The sequence below is a fragment of the Heterodontus francisci genome, chromosome 6 (genome assembly GCF_036365525.1).
Source record: "Heterodontus francisci isolate sHetFra1 chromosome 6, sHetFra1.hap1, whole genome shotgun sequence".
Classification (NCBI taxonomy): domain Eukaryota; kingdom Metazoa; phylum Chordata; class Chondrichthyes; order Heterodontiformes; family Heterodontidae; genus Heterodontus; species Heterodontus francisci.
The window spans coordinates 89,092,709-89,110,660 of NC_090376.1; the positions used below are offsets into that span (position 1 = coordinate 89,092,709).

The window sequence follows — 17,952 nt, forward strand, 5'->3', positions numbered from 1 at the left end:
ACTTAATCACATCCGCAAGTTGTTCCAAAGTGCTTTGCAAACAATAAATTAATTTTTGATCAAACACACATATGTAGGCAAACAGCAAACCACATAACTCAGTATTGCTAAGAATCAAGCCTACTTGGGAAGATCAACAAGAGTTTGAACTCTTAATTGATTTTTCCCTTTCCATATGGAAACAGTAGTGCATTAATATTATGAAACCTGCATCATCTCAGACCTGGGGAGGGGCCGAAAAGTTTGCAGAACTGATTTCACAACGTTAATATAACTCAGTGCCTATCCAGTGAATCACAAAGAGCACATTTCAACTTATGAAGTAAAATTTTTAGAATTCATTGGAGTACCTTCACGTGGAAGATTTTTAAAACAGATTCATTTCATACAACGCAAAACAGCATGTCATTTGCATAGTAATTTATTGCTATTTAAACCATGGAGCAAACATAGCAATTATTAGATTTTATTGTCCAAGATAATTATGCTTGTTTACAATTTTGAGCAGATTCTGACTTGTTTTCATAAATGACTAGAGTCCAATATTGAAAATTTGAGGCGAGTTTTGGGTCTTCACTGCCCTGTTTGTGCCTGTAACATTTTGGATTTTTCCAGGACTGTCTGAACTACATTTATTAACTATATAATATTTTTAAGGTTGAATTTAACATTTTTTCTTCACAATCAGCCACTAGTGTGAAAACCAGACCAATTAGCATAATGTTTGAATGTTAATTAGCAAAGGCAGAGAGTGTTATGTACAATCATAAACATTTCAAGCTATTGTGACCACTGAAACTGAATGTGAGACACAACCTAGCAGAATAACTCAAAAATTGCAGCAGCAGCCAAAACTGTAAACAACTGTACCGTGGGACCCTGTCTTCTCAGGGTCTGGGTCAGCAGAGGTAGGTACCAAGCAGCATCATTTACTATTAGGACACCTATGGGTGCCATGCAGCAAGGGACTTGCACATGTGCGTGGTCAGTAATGGTCAGCGATGGCCTGAAATCTGATTTTACCTTCAAGCATGCTATAGTATTGATGTTGTGGAGTGTCAACACTCCTTCACAGCCTCTCATTTAGCAGCTAGAAAGGAGGTTGGCTGCTGTCCTGTTCTGTTATTTGTCTCTAGACTCACCCCTGTAACTGAAGAAGTTCCGTTTCTTTCACTTCTTCATTACCTGCCCCTGCAGCATTGACAATGGCATTTGATTGGTTGAAATTATCTTTTAAGTTTCTTTGAGAAACTGTTGAATTTTTGTTTCCCCCTTTGCTTTGTAACAATCACCTTTAATTGTCCCCAAGCCTTTAAATTTGACTTGCATTCCATTTTCCTCTGTCAGTGGTGTCATCCCTAGCCCCATCAGGAGTTGCAAATAATTACGGAAATAAGGTTAGGACAAAAAATTGAATACAATTTGCATTTCAGATACAGCTTGGTCTTAAAGTAATGCAAACCAAATTGGAACTGTCATACATCTGAAGATGAAATAGAACCATTCCATAAATATCGTTCGTTCCACTGGAATTAATTTTACATTTAGAATTAATATAAACTAAAGATCAGTCATTTCCCAATTTTTTTTTTTAAAGCGAGAAAATAATGTCTTGTATTTGGTAAGCTAAAAGCACAAAGGAGCAAGTGGATGCATCTTGCATTACAACTGTGGACCGCATATACAGGAAATCCTTGGACTGAAAACCAGATCCAAATACAATATGTGAAACAAAGTTCAATTTTGTGTCTTTGAGTTGCAATAGCTCCTTCAGAAATAAAAAACAGAAAATGCTTCGTCTGAACTTGGTTCTAAAAGTACATGAGCAATAGATTTATGGGGCAGATATCTAAACAACCTGATCACATCATTTAGATATTCTGTCCAGTGCCAAGGATTTAATACTTGCAATTAGTTTCAGAGGCCCAAAAAACCCAACAAAATTTAAGGCAGTTAAAAATTTTCTGTGACTGCACCAGATTTCATAAGTGAACTGAAGAACTTGAGGAGACGTGACATGATTCATGTAATGTTTGAGTTGGATTTTGCACTCAAGCCTTTCAGAGTTAGGCTCCAGACCCAACAAATTACAATATAATCCCATGAGATAGGAATAGATATTTTTTTTTTTAAAAAGGGAGCACAGTGCATGCACAATTTGGCTGCATTTAGTGTCACCACTTGGTATAATTAACAAGATTTGTAGATGCATTGTCAGGTAGTGGGAGGACAATAATACAATAAAGGAAGAAATATGATGTGTAATTTCATGCAGTCAGGTTGTAGATTAACAGTACTGCATTGAAGTTTTCTACATGGCTAAGTGCCGAACCCAACAATGCAGCACTAACACTTGGCTAGGCTCAAGCAACATCACATGCATCGACTGGGTGGCAGTCTTCTCCATTCATTGAACTGCAACATTTTCTTTCATAAAATATATTTATAAACATGGTATTTTTTGATTAATTATGAAACTATCCTGGTTGAGAACTTTTAATATAAAGATAATTAGAGTTTCTTTTGGACAAAATACAATTTAAGCATTAACTCAATCTTATACATAGGATTTCTAATGTATATTCAAGCTGATCTTCAACAGATTAACAGTTAAACACAAACAAAAACACTGCTCTATTTTAATATTTAGTATTTTCTTCAACAGCTCGTGACTGAAGATTGCTATGTTCTAGGTTAAGCAAGTACAAAGTTTTAAACTAAAATGAAACGTGCTTATGAAAGTTTAAATATGACACATACTTAAAGATGATGCACATATCATTTTCAAACAATGGCTATAGATATGTGTATGCATTTAATACACAGCACTGAGAAAGACAGGTCTAAACGACACATACCTAAATCCCAAGTCAGTGTTTTTTAATGCAGCAACATTTTACAGTAGAGTAACCCTTCTTTGCAGATTCAGGGATATTTGACAAGATTTTTTTTAAAAACTGAAAAGCTATTCTATGGATTAAAAATACTTCAATGCAGCTGGAGAAGCAGTTTCAGAGGCATCGTGGAGGACTTTTTTAAGATATGATTCGCACTGGGCATAGATTATTAAAACAGGACACGGTATTGTACATATACTACAAACAAAATAGAAGTATTCACATCCACCACTGACAAGCACCCACATATAATGGACAGACGTTTCAGTTAGAATAATTTTTTTTTTTAAATCTATACAGTTGGTTAACTATTGTCACAACAAAATTGAAACCAATAAACTGTCGAACAAAAACATCCAGAACGTAAAACATCAGCACATTATGGGGGCTTGACAAGTTATTTTCTGTTTCTTCTGAAGGTTGCAGAACTTTTAAAGGGGTCAAATTCATCCTGGGAACAAATATATAGCATTGATAGAATTAGAATAAATCTTTTACAGTGAGATTATCAGAATATTAGATCAGCAAACACTGTGGGCCGGATTCTATAGGCCTGCTGCCAAAATTGACGGCGGGTGAGAATAATGGCGGCCCGCACACTCGAGCCAAATGTCACGGAGCCATGGCGATCCTAAATACAGCGGCTCATTAGCATGCCTGGGTCGGCCGTCCCCCCCCACCCCCCACCAATGACGTGGAGGGGGCAGGCGAGCTGTCTCCGGCAACCGCATCTGACGCCACTGCGCGGGCACCGGCGCCATTTTGAAAGGGCTTAGAGCCCCAAATGACCGTAAAGAATCTTAAAGGCAAATTGCATTTGAAGTGTTAAAATTAATTTAAGAAATCTTTCCATCCCCTCTCCCATCCCCTCCAAAAGGGTTACATTTAATTCCTTGCCCACTCACCCCCCAAAATACTTACCTTGACTACGTGACCTTCCCCCATCCCCTCCAAAGTTCATAAACTCTAATCCACAACTCCTTCCCACCATTCCCCCAGCCAATCCAAAGCGTTTGACCCCGCTCCCTCCTCCAGCTCTGAGAAAAGTACCTCCTACCCCCTCCCCGTTTCCGCAGACGGGGATCCGAAGGCATGTTGATGCCGACCGCCAGGATGAAGATTGTAACCTACTGTCTGAATCGCAGCAGCCTGCATGTTAATGAATGGTATCTGGTTTCCTTCCCCCCACAAGTAGGCATGCAGCCAATGTATAGTGAGGGTTAGTCTGGCTGCATGGCTGGATCACTGAGGTTCCAGCACCAATTTCACGAGTTCACTTGGACCACATTAACCGGCATAGGTAACGTACAGCCCACCCCCATGCTCTCATATTCATGTGCAATCGACATTTTAAGCCAATGTGTTAGACAGCGGTCAGTCAGTTGATGGACAGGTATTTGGAGACCACTGCCTGTGAAGCCCAACACCACCAGTAGGCCCTGCAAAATCAATGCTAAAGAATTCTGCACTGGAAAATATGAATATGTTTGAGGAGTTATTTTATGAGTCTGCGCTGCTTGTGGATACAGTTTCCTGCTGGTAGAATGGACTCATTAAATTACCCAAACATAGAAAGACATTCCTTTCATTTTGTCAGAAAGCAAACAGTTAATGTTTCCACCTTATTCTCAGCAATGTTATTACACATCCATGATAGCTATTAATTTCTATATTACATGCTTTAATTGAGAGGGAGTAACAAATTATTAGATCATCCCATTATATTCAGTCTTTATTACTCCTGGCCCCAGTACTGGCAGAGACAAGACATAACTGGTGTCAAGTGATTCACATTTTTCCCCTCCCCCGCTAGTTGGAAACTAATGAAAATCTCCACATACATTTGCTGGTACATTCAGTGCCTCAAACACACATATAAAGGCTTAAATTGATATTTAGTTTTAACCAGAGTTTTTTCTTAAGGCACTTTGTTATCTGCGCTGTGGCAAATTAAATTGGTCAACATTATGTCTAAATGTACAGTTACGTAGAAACAGCTGATTCCTCATACAAGATCAGGTGTTTGCCTAGTCCCAATCGGTTTCAAATACAATGGACAGATAGAAACAACTGTAATATAAAGTATGAGTATAGCAGCTTATTTTGCCGACCCAACTTACAATGCACTGTAAAAGTACAACTGCTGTGATCGGTTTTAAAAGAACTAATACCAAGGCAGAACAATGCAAGTCACAGACAGCTATGACTTACATTTGCAGAATAGGTGCTAAAATTGGCACTAATAGTCACCATTGTTAAGCAGATGCCACTCTCTACGAACATGATAAGATGAGTCCGTTATCTCAGTCCATATTCATAAGCTGGAAATAAATTCATGCCCAACTACACTGTTCCCATGATACACTTTTAAAATTGCTTGCTGTGAGCAAAGCAACTGAAAAAGTACAATCAAAATTAATTCTGCTGTACATACTGTAACATGCTACAACTTGGCTGGGAGTGTACTACAGGCCTCCAGTCACAGAGAGAATTAGAGGAGCAGATATGTAGGCAAATCTCAGAGAGGTGTAAAAATAATAGGGTAATAATAGCAGGGGATTTCAACTTCCCCAATATCAACTGGGATCGTCTTAGTGCAAAAGGCTTAAAGGGGGCAGAATTCTTAAAATGCATACAGGAGAGCTTTTTGAGCTTTTAACATAGAAAGTCCTACAAGAGAAAGGGCAGTATTGGACCTAATCCTAGGGAATGAAGACAGACAAATGGTAGAAGTGTCAGTGGGGGAGCATTTCGGGGATAGTGACCATAACTCCAAGATTTAAGGTAGATATGGAAAAGGACAAAGATGGACTGGAAATAAAGGTACTGAATTGGGGGAAGGCCGATTTCAGTATGATAAAACAGGATCTGGCCAAAGTGGACTGGGAGCAGCTACTTGTAGGAAAGTCTACATCAGACCAGTGGGAGTCATTCAAAGAGAAAATAGTGAGAGTTCAGAACCAACATGTACCCGTTAAGGTGAATGGCAGGACCAACAAGTCCAGGGAACCCTGGATGTCAAAGGATATAGAGGATTAGATGAGGAAAAAAAAGGAGGCTTATGGCAGATTCACAGCGCTGAAAACAGCAGTAAGTGTAGGGGGGTACTCAAAAAAGTAATTAGGAGAGCTAAGAGGGGACATGAAAAAACACTGGCGGGCAGGATAAAGGAAAATCCTAAGGTGTTGTATAAGTATATTAAGGGCAAGAGGATAGCCAGGGAAAGAGTAGGGCCCATTAGGGACCAAAGTGGCAATGTGCGTGCGGAGCCGGAGGACAAAGGTGAGGTTTTAAATGATTACTTTTCACTATGGAGAAGGACGATGTAGGTGTTGAGATCAGGGAGGGGGATTGTGATATACTTGAACGTATTAGCATTGAAAGGGAGGAAGTATTAGATGTTTTAGCGGGCTTAAAAGTGGATAAATCCCCAGGCCCAGATGAGATGTATCCCAGGCTGTTATGTGAGGCAAGGGAGGAGATAGCAGGGGCTCTGACACAAATTTTCAAATCCTCTCTGGCCACAGGAGAAGTATCAGAGGATTGGAGGACAGCGAATGTGGTACCATTATTCAAGAAGGGTGACAGAGATAAACCAGGTAATTACAGGTCGGTGAATCTAACATCAGTGGTTGAAAAACTATTGGAAAAAATTCTGAGGGACAGGATTAATCTCCACTTGGAAAGGCAGAGATTAATCAGGGATAGTCAGCATGGCTTTGTCAGGGGGAGATAGTGTCTAACTATCTTGATTGAATTTTTTGAGGAGGTGACTAGATGTGCAGATGAGGGTAAAGCAGTTGATGTAGTCCACATGGACTTCAGTAAGGCTTTTGATAAGGTCCCGCATGGGAGATTGGTCAAGAAGGTAAGAGCCCATGGGATCCAGGGAAATTTGGCAAATTGGATCCAAAATTGGCTTAGTGGCAGGAGGCAGAGGGTGATGGTAGTTTTTGCGAGTGGAAGCCTGTGCCCAGTGGTATACCACAGGAATCGGTGCTGGGACCCTTGCTGTTTGTACTGTGCATTAATGATTTTGACGTGAATATAGGAGGTATGATCAGTAAGTTCGTAGATGACACGAAAATTGGTGGTGTCATAAATAGTGAGGAGGAAAGCCTTAGATTACACAACGATATAGATGGGCTGGTAAGATGGGTGGAACAGTGGCAAATGGAATTTAATCCTGAGAAGTGTGAGGTGATGCATTTTGGGAGGACTAACAAGGCAAGGGAATATACAATGGATGGTAGGACCCTAGGAGGTACAGAGGGTCAGAGGGAACCTTAGTGTACTTGTCCATAGATCCCTGATGCCGCAGCAGCACAGGTAGATAAGGTGCTTAGGAAGGCATATGAGATACTTGTCTTTATTAGCCGAGGCATAGAATACGAGAGCAGGGAGGTTATGATGCAGTTGTATAAAATGCTAGTTAAGCCACAGCTAGAGTACTGTGTACAGTTCTGGTCGCCACACTATAGGAAGGATGTGATTGGAGAGGGTGCAGAGGAGATTCACCAGGATTTTGCCTGGGCTGGAGCATTTCAGCTCTGAAGAGAGACTGAAAAGGTTCGGGTTGTTTTCCTTAGAGCAGAGAAGGCTGAGGTAGGACATGATTGAGGTATACAAAATTATGAGGGGCATTGATAGGTTAGATAGGAAGAAACTTTTTCCCTTAGCGGAGGGGTCAATAACCAGGGGGCACAGATTTAAGAAAAGGGGCAGGAGGTTTAGAGGATATTTGAAGAAAAATGTTTTCACTCAGAGGGTGGTTGGAATCTGGAACGCACTGCCTGAAGAGGTGGTAGAGGCAGGAACCCTCACAACATTTAAGAAGTATTTAGATGAACACTTGAAATGCCATAGCATACAAGGCTACGGGCCAAGTGCTGGAAAATGGGATTAGAATAGTTAGGTGCTTGATGGCCGGCACAGACATGATGGGCCGAAGGGCCTGTTTCTGTGCTGTCTAACTCTATGACTCTACATCTGTAAAACAACTGCATATATCCAAAAATAACAGATTCCAGCGTGTTGTTACAATGATGCGTCTTCTGCCAAAGTAACATTAGGCTTTCCATATGTTGATTTGATAATCTGGTTTTACCTATTGTTGAGCATATTTAGGTTGACTTTATCAAAGCTTGGTCCTTAAAACTGTACAAGTGTTTTCTTGAATACTTCTGCGTGGAATATGAACTCAAATCTATTCATAAGGTCACAAAACACCACAGCATAGACGCTAAGATTTGCATTGATAGCCACTATTGTCAAGTAGCTGCTACCCTTTATTCACGTGACAAAATCGGTCAACTCATTCCTTATTCATATGCTGCACAGAAATTCATTTCCAACTACCCGTTTCCCTTGCTGCATAAGATTACTGAAACAATTATTCCTGAGGACATAGCAACTGAAAAGTATAATCAAATTTAGGCGTGAAAAGTATAACTGGACCACTCAAAATTTGAAGGAGAAAGATAATCTGAAAATGTTGGAAAAGCACAGCAAGTGCATCAGCATTTCAAGAGATAAAACACTAGGCCAACGTCCGCAGTCAAAAATGAAATCAGTCCTCCTTAGGAGCATATTTATTTTTCAAACCACCAGGAGGTGGTGGTGGTGGTGGGGGGTGGGGGGGGGCATGTGGAAGAAAGAACAGATAATGGGTAACTGTTAAAGATGTCAACTCATTTCACAGAAAGGCAGTTAATAGTTTTAATGGCCTGCACGTATGCTTTTAAAAACTGCCAACAGATAAAACTAACGGACAATACATTGTGTAAAATTTTATGTCAGTAAGGCATTCAAAAGAAGGTAAGAACATGCATTATGACATTAAAAGAACAAATGGACATGAACAGTTAAAGGAAGGGAACAAAAAGGCACAGGAAAGATACATACAAAGGTAAAAATGGAAAAGAATCATGTAGGAGGTAGATGGGAAAACTGGGTTGTAGCTGAGTGTTGATGTAGGTAAACAGCATGCATGCATTTTAAATTTTTGGAGGCAAGCACATGCTGAGCTTTTCCCACTGGTGAATTATGGCAAAGGCTCGTCTCAATCACCTTAACTATTGGAATTGTGCAATAACAGAGTGCTGGAAATATTCAGCAGGTCTGGCAGCATCTGTAGAGAGAGAAACAGAGCTAATATTTCAGTCCATGACCTTTCATCAGAACACCTGTTGAAAAGTCATCGACCTGAAACATCAGCCCTGTTTCTCTCTCCACGGATGCTGCCAGACCTGCTGAGTATTTCCAGCATTTTCTGTTTTTATTCCAGATCTCCAGCATCTGCAATTTTTGCTTTTATTATATTGGAATTGTGCACCCCCTGTGGCAGCAGTTGAATCAGTAGCAGACAGGGAGGTAGAATTTTCAACTAGAGCACTGGCAGTAGTGCGAGATCCACAAAAATTGTGCATCAATGGATACTGCAGCTGGACCCTCTGCAGCAGTCTCTAGCATAAGTAATAGCACCTCCCAGGAATGCTTATACTAGGGCTAAGTAGGCTCTAGGCTTCACCATCTCCTCTATCTTAGACGGGCTCAGAGACCAAATGGACAGGGGTTTCTAGTTTTTTAAATTTCGAGATACAGCACTGAAATAGGCTCTTCGGCCCACCAAGTCTGTGCCGACCAACAACCACCCATTTATACTAATCCTACATTAATCCCATATTCCCTACTACATCCCCACCACCTACCTACATTAGGGGCAATTTACAATGGCCAATTTACCTATCAATCTGCAAGTCTATGGCTGTGGGAGGAAACTGGAGCACCCGGCGGAAACCCACGCAGTCACAGGGAGAACTTGCAAACTCCGCACAGGCAGTACCCAGAACTGAACCTGGGTCACTGGAGCTGTGTGGCTGCGGTGCTAACCACTGCGTTGCCTGGTTGGTTCATGGATTTCCTGCAGTCTACTCTCCTACAGATCAATGGGTGTGCTGAGCCCCAGCACCATAGGAGCGTCAATCATACAATGGGAAAGTAATATGTCATCTTTCAGGTTGACAGCATGCCCACACACGCGTCACCCCTTTTGCCAGACTGCCAGCTCAGTCACATGAACCAGACAGCTACTGGGTCCCCTTAAGTACAAGTTGCTAGAAGTCATTGATTACAAGCATCTCCAGTGCCTTTGACTAAGCCATAACAACCTTCACCTCCCATACTGCTGCCACTGACAAAGCCCCCTGTAGGAGCAGAATAGGTAAAAGAGACAGACAAACAAGGCTCACACCAGATTGATAACGAGTCTTGGGCATTTGTACAAATCTGCAAAACTATAAGCCTTTTTGAAATATTTAATTAAAAGTTAAACAGAGGACACAAACAGGCTGGTGGAATGGGCAGACACATGGCAGATGAAATTTAATGCAGAGAAGTGCAAAGTAATATATTTTGGTAGGAAGAACGAGAAGAGGCAATATAAAATAAAGGGTCCAATTCGAAAGGGAGTAGAGGAACAGAGGGGCCTGGGGTATATGTGAACAAATCTTTGAAGGTGGCAGGTGTTATGAAGGTGCTCCATTCTTGAAATGTCTTGAGGACTTATGTTAAAGATTATGGACATTGATTCATTTGGAAAACCGAAATGGTTCCACAGATGTGTTTTTTTTTTCCTCAAAGGGTCACTGGGAGGACACTTAAGGTTTTGTTTGAAAACAAACCTTTACTGGATGTCACATGCCTTAAACTAAAAAAGAAACAGAAGCCTTGGTGACTTGGGGGGTTGTTTACAGAGAAGTGACATGTCAAGATTTATGATGATCAAGAGTTGGTTTCACTTTTGGATATATTTTTGGTTCAGTCGGGGTGTGGATTGTTTTGAAGGCAGTGGAGGTCAGCCTGCCAAGAGAGAAGCACTCAGCTCACCTCTTTCCTCCTGCCTCTGAGAAACCCTGCATATCCAATGTGATATCTGAAAGCCGATGCCACATTTCTCCTGGAAAGCCGACCAGACTAATTCTCGACATCTCCAGGACGAACTGCTTCTAAAAAGTTCCCAATGACCCTTCTCCATGTACCTAGACGCCAGATCAAAGGACAACTGATATCCTTTCATATCTTCTCCTTTTCCTTCAAGAATTAACAAGTATTTGGCCAAAGTAATTTTTTTTTGTCTTTTTGTAAAGTGAATCTCTGCAGAGAAAACTTCTTTATTTTTTATTTAACCGATGTGTGTGTGTTGGGTATTTAGAAAGAAATATCTATTTACATTCATATTTCAAACAGTGTGTTAATACTTTGCATCTTTGCTGGATAAGTATTGGTTTATAATAAGCTGATAATTTTGTTGTTTATTAAAGAAACCTGGTTGGTGTATTTTATTTTAAATAAAAAATAGAGTATATGATTGACTGTATCGGTAACTGGGTAAACATTTAAATATATGTTGTGACCTGTGGAGACATGGAACAAGAGAAAGACAGTGCACTCCTCCCGTCTCGATCGTAACACAGGGCAGGTTCAGAAAGTAGTTAAAAAGGCATATGGGATCCAGGGCTTTCGAAGTAGAGGCATAGAGTTTAAAGGAAGGAAGCTATGTTGAAGCTTTACTGAACACTGGTCTGGGCGCCGCACTTAGAAAGCATGGGATGGCTTCAGAGAAGGTGCAGAAAAGTTTTACGAGAATGGTTCCGGGAATGAGCGATTTCAGCTATGTGGATAGATTGGAAAAGCTGGGGCTGTTCTCAATAAAGAGAAGGTTGAGTGGGGATCTGAGAGCTGTTTGAAATCACTAGAGAGTAGATAAACAGAAACTGTTCCCATTGGCAGAAGGTTGAGAACTAGAGGACATGGATCTAAGGTGATTGGCAAAAGAACCAAAAAGTAGCATGAATAACAACTTTTTTTATGCAGCAAGTAGTTATGATCTGGAATGCATTGCCTGATTCAATCAGGAATTCAAAAGGTAATTGGATAAGCACCTGATGGGAAAAAATTTGCAGTGCTATGGAGAAAGGGCAGGGAGAGGGACTAACTAAATTGTTCTTGCAGAGAGCTAGAATAGGTTCAGTGGACCAAATGGCATTCTCCTGTGCTGTAACCATTCTATGATTTGTGTGGAGTGTTCCTAAAAACATAAAAGGCAGTCCAAAAATCTTCTATCGGCATGTAAATAGTAAGCAGGTAGTAAGAGGTGAGGTAGGGCATTTTAGGGACAAAGAAGGTGATTGCTCAGAGGCGCAGGGCAATGTTAGAATACTTAATAAGCCCTTTGTATCAATGTATTCTAAGGAAGAGGATGCTTACAAAATATGGTCGAAGTGGAGATGGTAGAGGTAATGGATTTGGTGAAAATTGATAGGCAGGATGCACTGGAAAGGCTCACTATGCTTGGAGTGGGTAAGTTTCTCCAGATTGCTAAGGGAAGTGGGGGCAGAGATAGCCTTTTCTCCATAGTCTTGCCATAATCTTCCAATCTTCCCTAGACATGGAGAGGATTGGAAAATGGCAAATATGCCACTCTTGTTCAAGAAAGGGTGGAAGATCATTCCTAGTAACCACTGGCCAATCAGGTTGGCAAAAGTGGTGGGAAAGGTTTTGGAAACAAGAATCAGGGGAAAAAAAATCAACAGGCACTTGGAGAGGTTTGAGTTAATTAAGGAGAGCCAACACAGATTTGTGAAAGGCAAATCGTATTTGACTAATCTAATTGAATTTTTTGATGCAGTAACAGAGGATGTTGTGTATATGGATTTTAAGAAATCTTTTTGGAAGTACTACATAAAAGGCTGGTTAACCAAATTGAGGTTCATGGAATAAGAGGGTCAGTGCCAGCTTGGATAAAAAAGTGACTTAAGGTCAGAAAATGGTGAGTCGTGGTAAATGGTTGGTTTTCAGACTTGAGGATGGTAGACAGTGGTGTTCGCCAAGGTTCAGTGTTAGGACCACTGCTTATATATATATGTATATAAATGACGATGTTGGAATAGAGAGTAACATTTCAGAATTTGCCAATGATACCAAATTTGCAGGTGTGGCAAACAGTGAGGACAATACCAATCAACTAGAACAGGACATAGATAGGCTAGCAGAATGGGCAGACAAGTAGCAGATGGAACTTAATGCAGAGAAGTGTGAGGTGATGCGTTTTGGTAGAAGCGATAGGGAGAGGCAATATAGACTTAATAGTACAGTTCTAAAGAGTGTGCAGGGATAGGGGGACCTGGGGGTTCATGTGAATAGAACTTTGAAGGTGGCAGGACATATTGAGAGAACAGTTAGCAAAGTGTATGGGATCTTGGGCTTCATAAATAGAGGCACTGAGTACACGAATAGGGAAGTTATGCTGAACCTTGATAAAGCTCTGGTTAGGCCATAACTAGAGTATTGTGTTCAGTTCTGGTCAGCACACTTTAGGAAGAATGCAAAGGTCCTTGAGAAGTTGCAGAGGAAATTTACCAGAATGGTACCAGGTTTGAGGGATTGTAGCTACAAGGTTAGGTTGGAGAAGCTAGGGTTGTTCTCCATGGAGTAAAGGAAGTTGAGAGGAGATTTGATAGATGTGTACAAGATTATGACAGGTTTAGATAAGATAGACAAAGAAAAGCTGTTCTCATTATCTGATGGAACAAGGACTAGGAGACATAGAAATAAGGTTTTGGGCAAGAGTTACAGGGGGGAATGTGAGGAAGAACTTTTTTTAAATGCAGCGAGTGATAACAATCTAGAACTTGCTGCCAAGGGTGGTGGAAGCTGAGACCATCAATGATTTCAAAAGGAAAGTGGATAGGCACTTGGGGGAAATAAACTTGTAGGGCTGTGGGAACAGAGTGGGAATAGGGCTTACTGAATTGCTCTATAAAGATATGGACTTTATGGGCTGAATGTCCTCGTTCTGTGCCGTGATCCTGTGACGTTAGTTGATATGATTATAATTGTTAGTCTTTGGGCCAATGCTGTTTATTTGAAGTTGGAAGGAGAGATGATGGATATGACTGTTCATGCAGATTAGTGGGAATTGCCCATGCTGAAGATCCTTGTAGGGCAAAGATATGCAGCATATAGCAAACAATTAAAATAAGGAAACACTGGCTGGACAGCATTGCAGGAAACCACTTATTGCAGGCAGAGGAATCCTTTAGGACAACGGTTATTCTTTGCACACGTGGCTCTCAGAGACCCATTTTTGGTGGCCATACGGCACTGCAGTTAGATCTATGGCTCACCTACAAGCAGACCATTCTGCGGTGTTAGGTTTCATGCGACGTCAAGGTGTGTGTTGGGGGAGACTGTTGGCAGTGGAGACCAGAGTTCCATTCAATGTGTACAGCAATGGGATTACTCAGATGTGTGTGCTCAATGAATAATTTTTCTCTCTGATGGAAGGTGAGTGACAGAGGCACCCCCTGTCATAAGGGCTGGGGGCTGTTCAGGTGAAACATTGCTGAATTAACATGGCCCTCGAGTCCCTGCCAGCCTGCCGATCGCCTTGAGCCCTTGGATGGCCTCAACGGACTATCGCCAATACTTAGGCACTGGCTTCCTCTGGAGTCTCCCCTTCGTCCTCCTCTTCCTCCTTCTCCATGTTGGTGCGGCATTCCAGGTCCTCTTCTTTATCCAGCTCAAAACCTCTTTGTATTGCCACATTGTGCAGCAGATGACCACAATATGAGACACCCTAGCAGGGCCTGTACTGGAGGGCGCCATCTGATCAGTCAAGGCAATGGAAGCGCATCTTCAAAATGCCAATCAGAATGTCCAATGCAGTGAAGGGTTAGTAGATGGCATTGGTTGTTGGGCCTCTCTGCATCCATGCCTGGGTGCTAGATGGGCGTCAGGATCCATCTCTGCAGGGAGTAACCTTATTCCCCTAGTAGCCATCCACGGACTCTGGATGTTGGCCTGAAGATGTCCGGCATCTGGGACTTGGATAAATGCATCATGACAGCTGCCTGGGAACCAAATGCAGACCTGCAAGATGCGTTTCCTGTGGTTACAGGCTAGCTGAATGTTCATTAAGTGGATGCTTTTTCTGTTCAGTGATTTAACTGGCCGGTCTTAATGGCTACGTGGAAACAATCAATGACCCCCTAGATCGGAGGGAATCCACTGATGACGGCAAACCCCGAAGTCCTCTGTGCCTGCACTGGCAAATCTGATTTAAAATGGATGTAGTCACCCGGCCTCTGGAATAAAGCATCTGTGACCTGCCTGATGGCATGATGAGCTGTCGCCTGCAAAATGTCACCCAGGTCCGTAGCTGATCCCTGGAATGACCCGGACGCATAGAAGTTCAGCACCACGGTGACCTTGACAGCTGCAAATAGGGGACTGCCACAGGTACTGCGAGGCCTCAGGTCATCATAAACAAGAGTATAAATGTTCAAGACCAAATGCGTGGAAAGGCGCAGTCTCCTGTGGCACTTGCACTTTGTCATTTGCAGGTAGCTGACTTTTGGGCAGTACACCGATGTTGTGGATAGCGTCTTCTTGTCCCTTGCAACCCTTCTCTGTGCTCCTCTGGCCTCCTCCTGACAAGGAGGATGCATCTGCTGTTGCTCCTCCTCGCTACTCTGTTCAATGTCAGAGTTGCCTGTTCCCATCGCAACAGCTTCACCTGCTGCTCCTTGGTTTACCAGGGCTTCCTCAACCCACCTCAGATGCCCAACTGTTGCCAGCAGGCTCACGTCCCTCTCAAGAATTCAAACACTCACTCCTCACAAAGGCAAGCCTCTCAGCACCAGTGATGGCAACTCTGTGCCACTGCATGAGCAACTGAATTTAAATCTTTTATTTTATACAACTTTTGCACACTGCAGTCATAAGCAGTCATGGCTCCCCATTGTGCTCCCTACAGCTATTCCCTAAATTGTCCCAGAACCTCCATTTTCCTCATGCTTCTCAACTGAAAATTCCAAACTGTTACTCCCCAGACTCCTAACCAGCTCAACAACCAATTAATTGGAGGCTCCCCCTCCTACACTCCGTTTGAAAATCGCATCATGTCCCCAAGTTGTCGGGAACCAGTGACACCTTCCGATTGCGCAATTTTCCAGGCCCGCCTGCACCTGAACTCACCCCATGGGTAATTGAAAACTCAGCCCAGTGCTTCCACACAATCGCTACTGCCCATTTCTAGGCATAAATGGGACAACAGCAAGTTGAAAATCAACCCTACTATTTCATAAACTTGCACTGAACTTGGGTCGAATGAAAGGAATGAAAATGCACTTATATAGCACCTTACCATAAAACACTTAATAGAAATGTTACTTAGCAAGTAATTCATTGGCTGTCATTAGGTAGCCAAAAACAGCAGTCAATTTGCATACGGTAAAGTCCCAGAAACAGCAAATTAGATGAATTACCATTAATCTGGTTTGCTGTTGGGTGAGGGACAGATTTTGGCCAGAACACCAGGGTGCACACTGCTCTCCTGATACTGGCACAGATCCTTCACATTACCTGATAAGGCAAACAGGGCCTCAGTTGGAGATCTAATTTAAAAGACAGCAGCAGTGCAACAGTGGCCGCACTTAAAAAGTAACTAATTGATCTGAAGCACTGTGGACATCCTGAGGTAATGATATGTCCTGTGGTAATGATACTGCCTGACGTAATGATAAAATGCTGTAATGCTTTGTGATTCTTCAACTACTTACAAAATGGTTATTGGTGTTAAACAATAATTCTGACTGTCTTTTGGCTGTAGGAGCAAACAACAACAATTTGCATTTCTATAGCATATTTAATTAGGAAAATGTCCCAAGGTACTTCACAGGAGTGTTATCAAACAAAATTTGGCACCACCGAGCCACATAAGGAGATACTAGGACAGGTGACCAAAAATTTGGTCACAGCGATAGGTTTTAAGGATCATCTTAAAGGAGGAGAGGTTAGCAAGATGGAAAGGTTTAGGGATGGAATTCCAGAGTTTAGGGCCCAGGCAGCTGTAGGCACACCCATCAATGTTGGAACGATTAAAAATTGGGGATGGAGGCCAGAACTGGAGGAGTGCAGAGATCTTGGAGGCTATAGGAGGTTACAGAGACAGTGAGGGGCAAGGTCAGAGGGATTTGAAAACAAAAGATAAGAATTTCAAAATCAAGGCATTGCCGGAAAGGAATCCAAAGTAAGTCAGCGAGCATAGGGGTGATGGACAACTGGAACTTGGTGTGAGTTAGGATATGGGCACCAAAGATTTGGATGAGTCCAAGTTTATGGAGGGTGGAAGATGGGAGACCAACCAGGAGAGTATTAGAATAATGAAGTGTAGAGGTAACAATGGCGTGCATTAAGGTTTCAGCAGCAGATGAGCTGATGTGGTGCAGAGATGGGCGATATTGTGCAGGTGGAAATAGGTGGTCTCAGTGATGAGAGTGGATATGGGATTGGAAGCTCAACTCAGGTCAAATAAAATGGCAATTTTGTTCACAGTCTAGCCCAGCCTCAGAAAGTGACCAGAGTGTGTTGTTGTCAGTGGCTAGGGAATAGAGGACAAAGGCTTTGGTCCTAATATTTGGTTAGAGGAAGTTTCTGTTCATCCAGGACAGTCATAAGCAGTATGAAAAATCAGAGACAGTGAAGGAGCTGACAGTGGTGGTGGTGAGGTAAAGGTGGGTGTTCTTAGTGTGCATGTGGAACCTGACACTGTGCTTTTAGATGTCACCACTGAGGGGCACCATATAGGATGGAAGCAAAGTACAGATACTTTGAGGAACTCCAGAGGTAAGAGTACAGGAGTTGTAAGAGAAGCCATTGTAAGTGATTATTTGCCTATAGCTGGATAGTTAAGAATGGAACCAGACGAAGGCAGTCCAACCAGCTGGATGATGGAGAAGCCGTGGAGGGAGATGGTGTGCTCAACCACATTAAACGTTGCAGCAGGTCGAAAAGGAATAGTTTACCATCACATTCAAGGATTTTGGTGAAGGAAGGAAGGAAGGTTGGAAATGGGTCAGTCGTTTACAAGGACAGAGGAGTCATAGGTGTTTTGAGGAGGCAGATGAGAACTGCAGATTTGAAGGGGAGGAGGCAATACTAGAGGAAAGGAGAGCAATATCAGGTAACATGGTTAGTTTGTTAAACAATAAAG

At 42.1% G+C, this 17,952-nt stretch overlaps 1 protein-coding gene across 1 annotated transcript in view; it reads right to left on the reverse strand.

Annotated features, from left to right (window-relative positions):
* Nucleotides 1-418: 418 nt before the first annotated feature.
* The window catches only part of mre11a (MRE11 homolog A, double strand break repair nuclease), a 79,766-nt gene continuing 62,232 nt past the window's right edge, over nt 419-17,952 (reverse strand). The window contains exon 20 of the mRNA XM_068034011.1: nt 419-3,348. Within this exon, the coding sequence (XP_067890112.1) occupies nt 3,295-3,348 (54 nt within the window). The 3' untranslated portion in view covers nt 419-3,294. The remainder of the gene's footprint in view (nt 3,349-17,952) is intronic.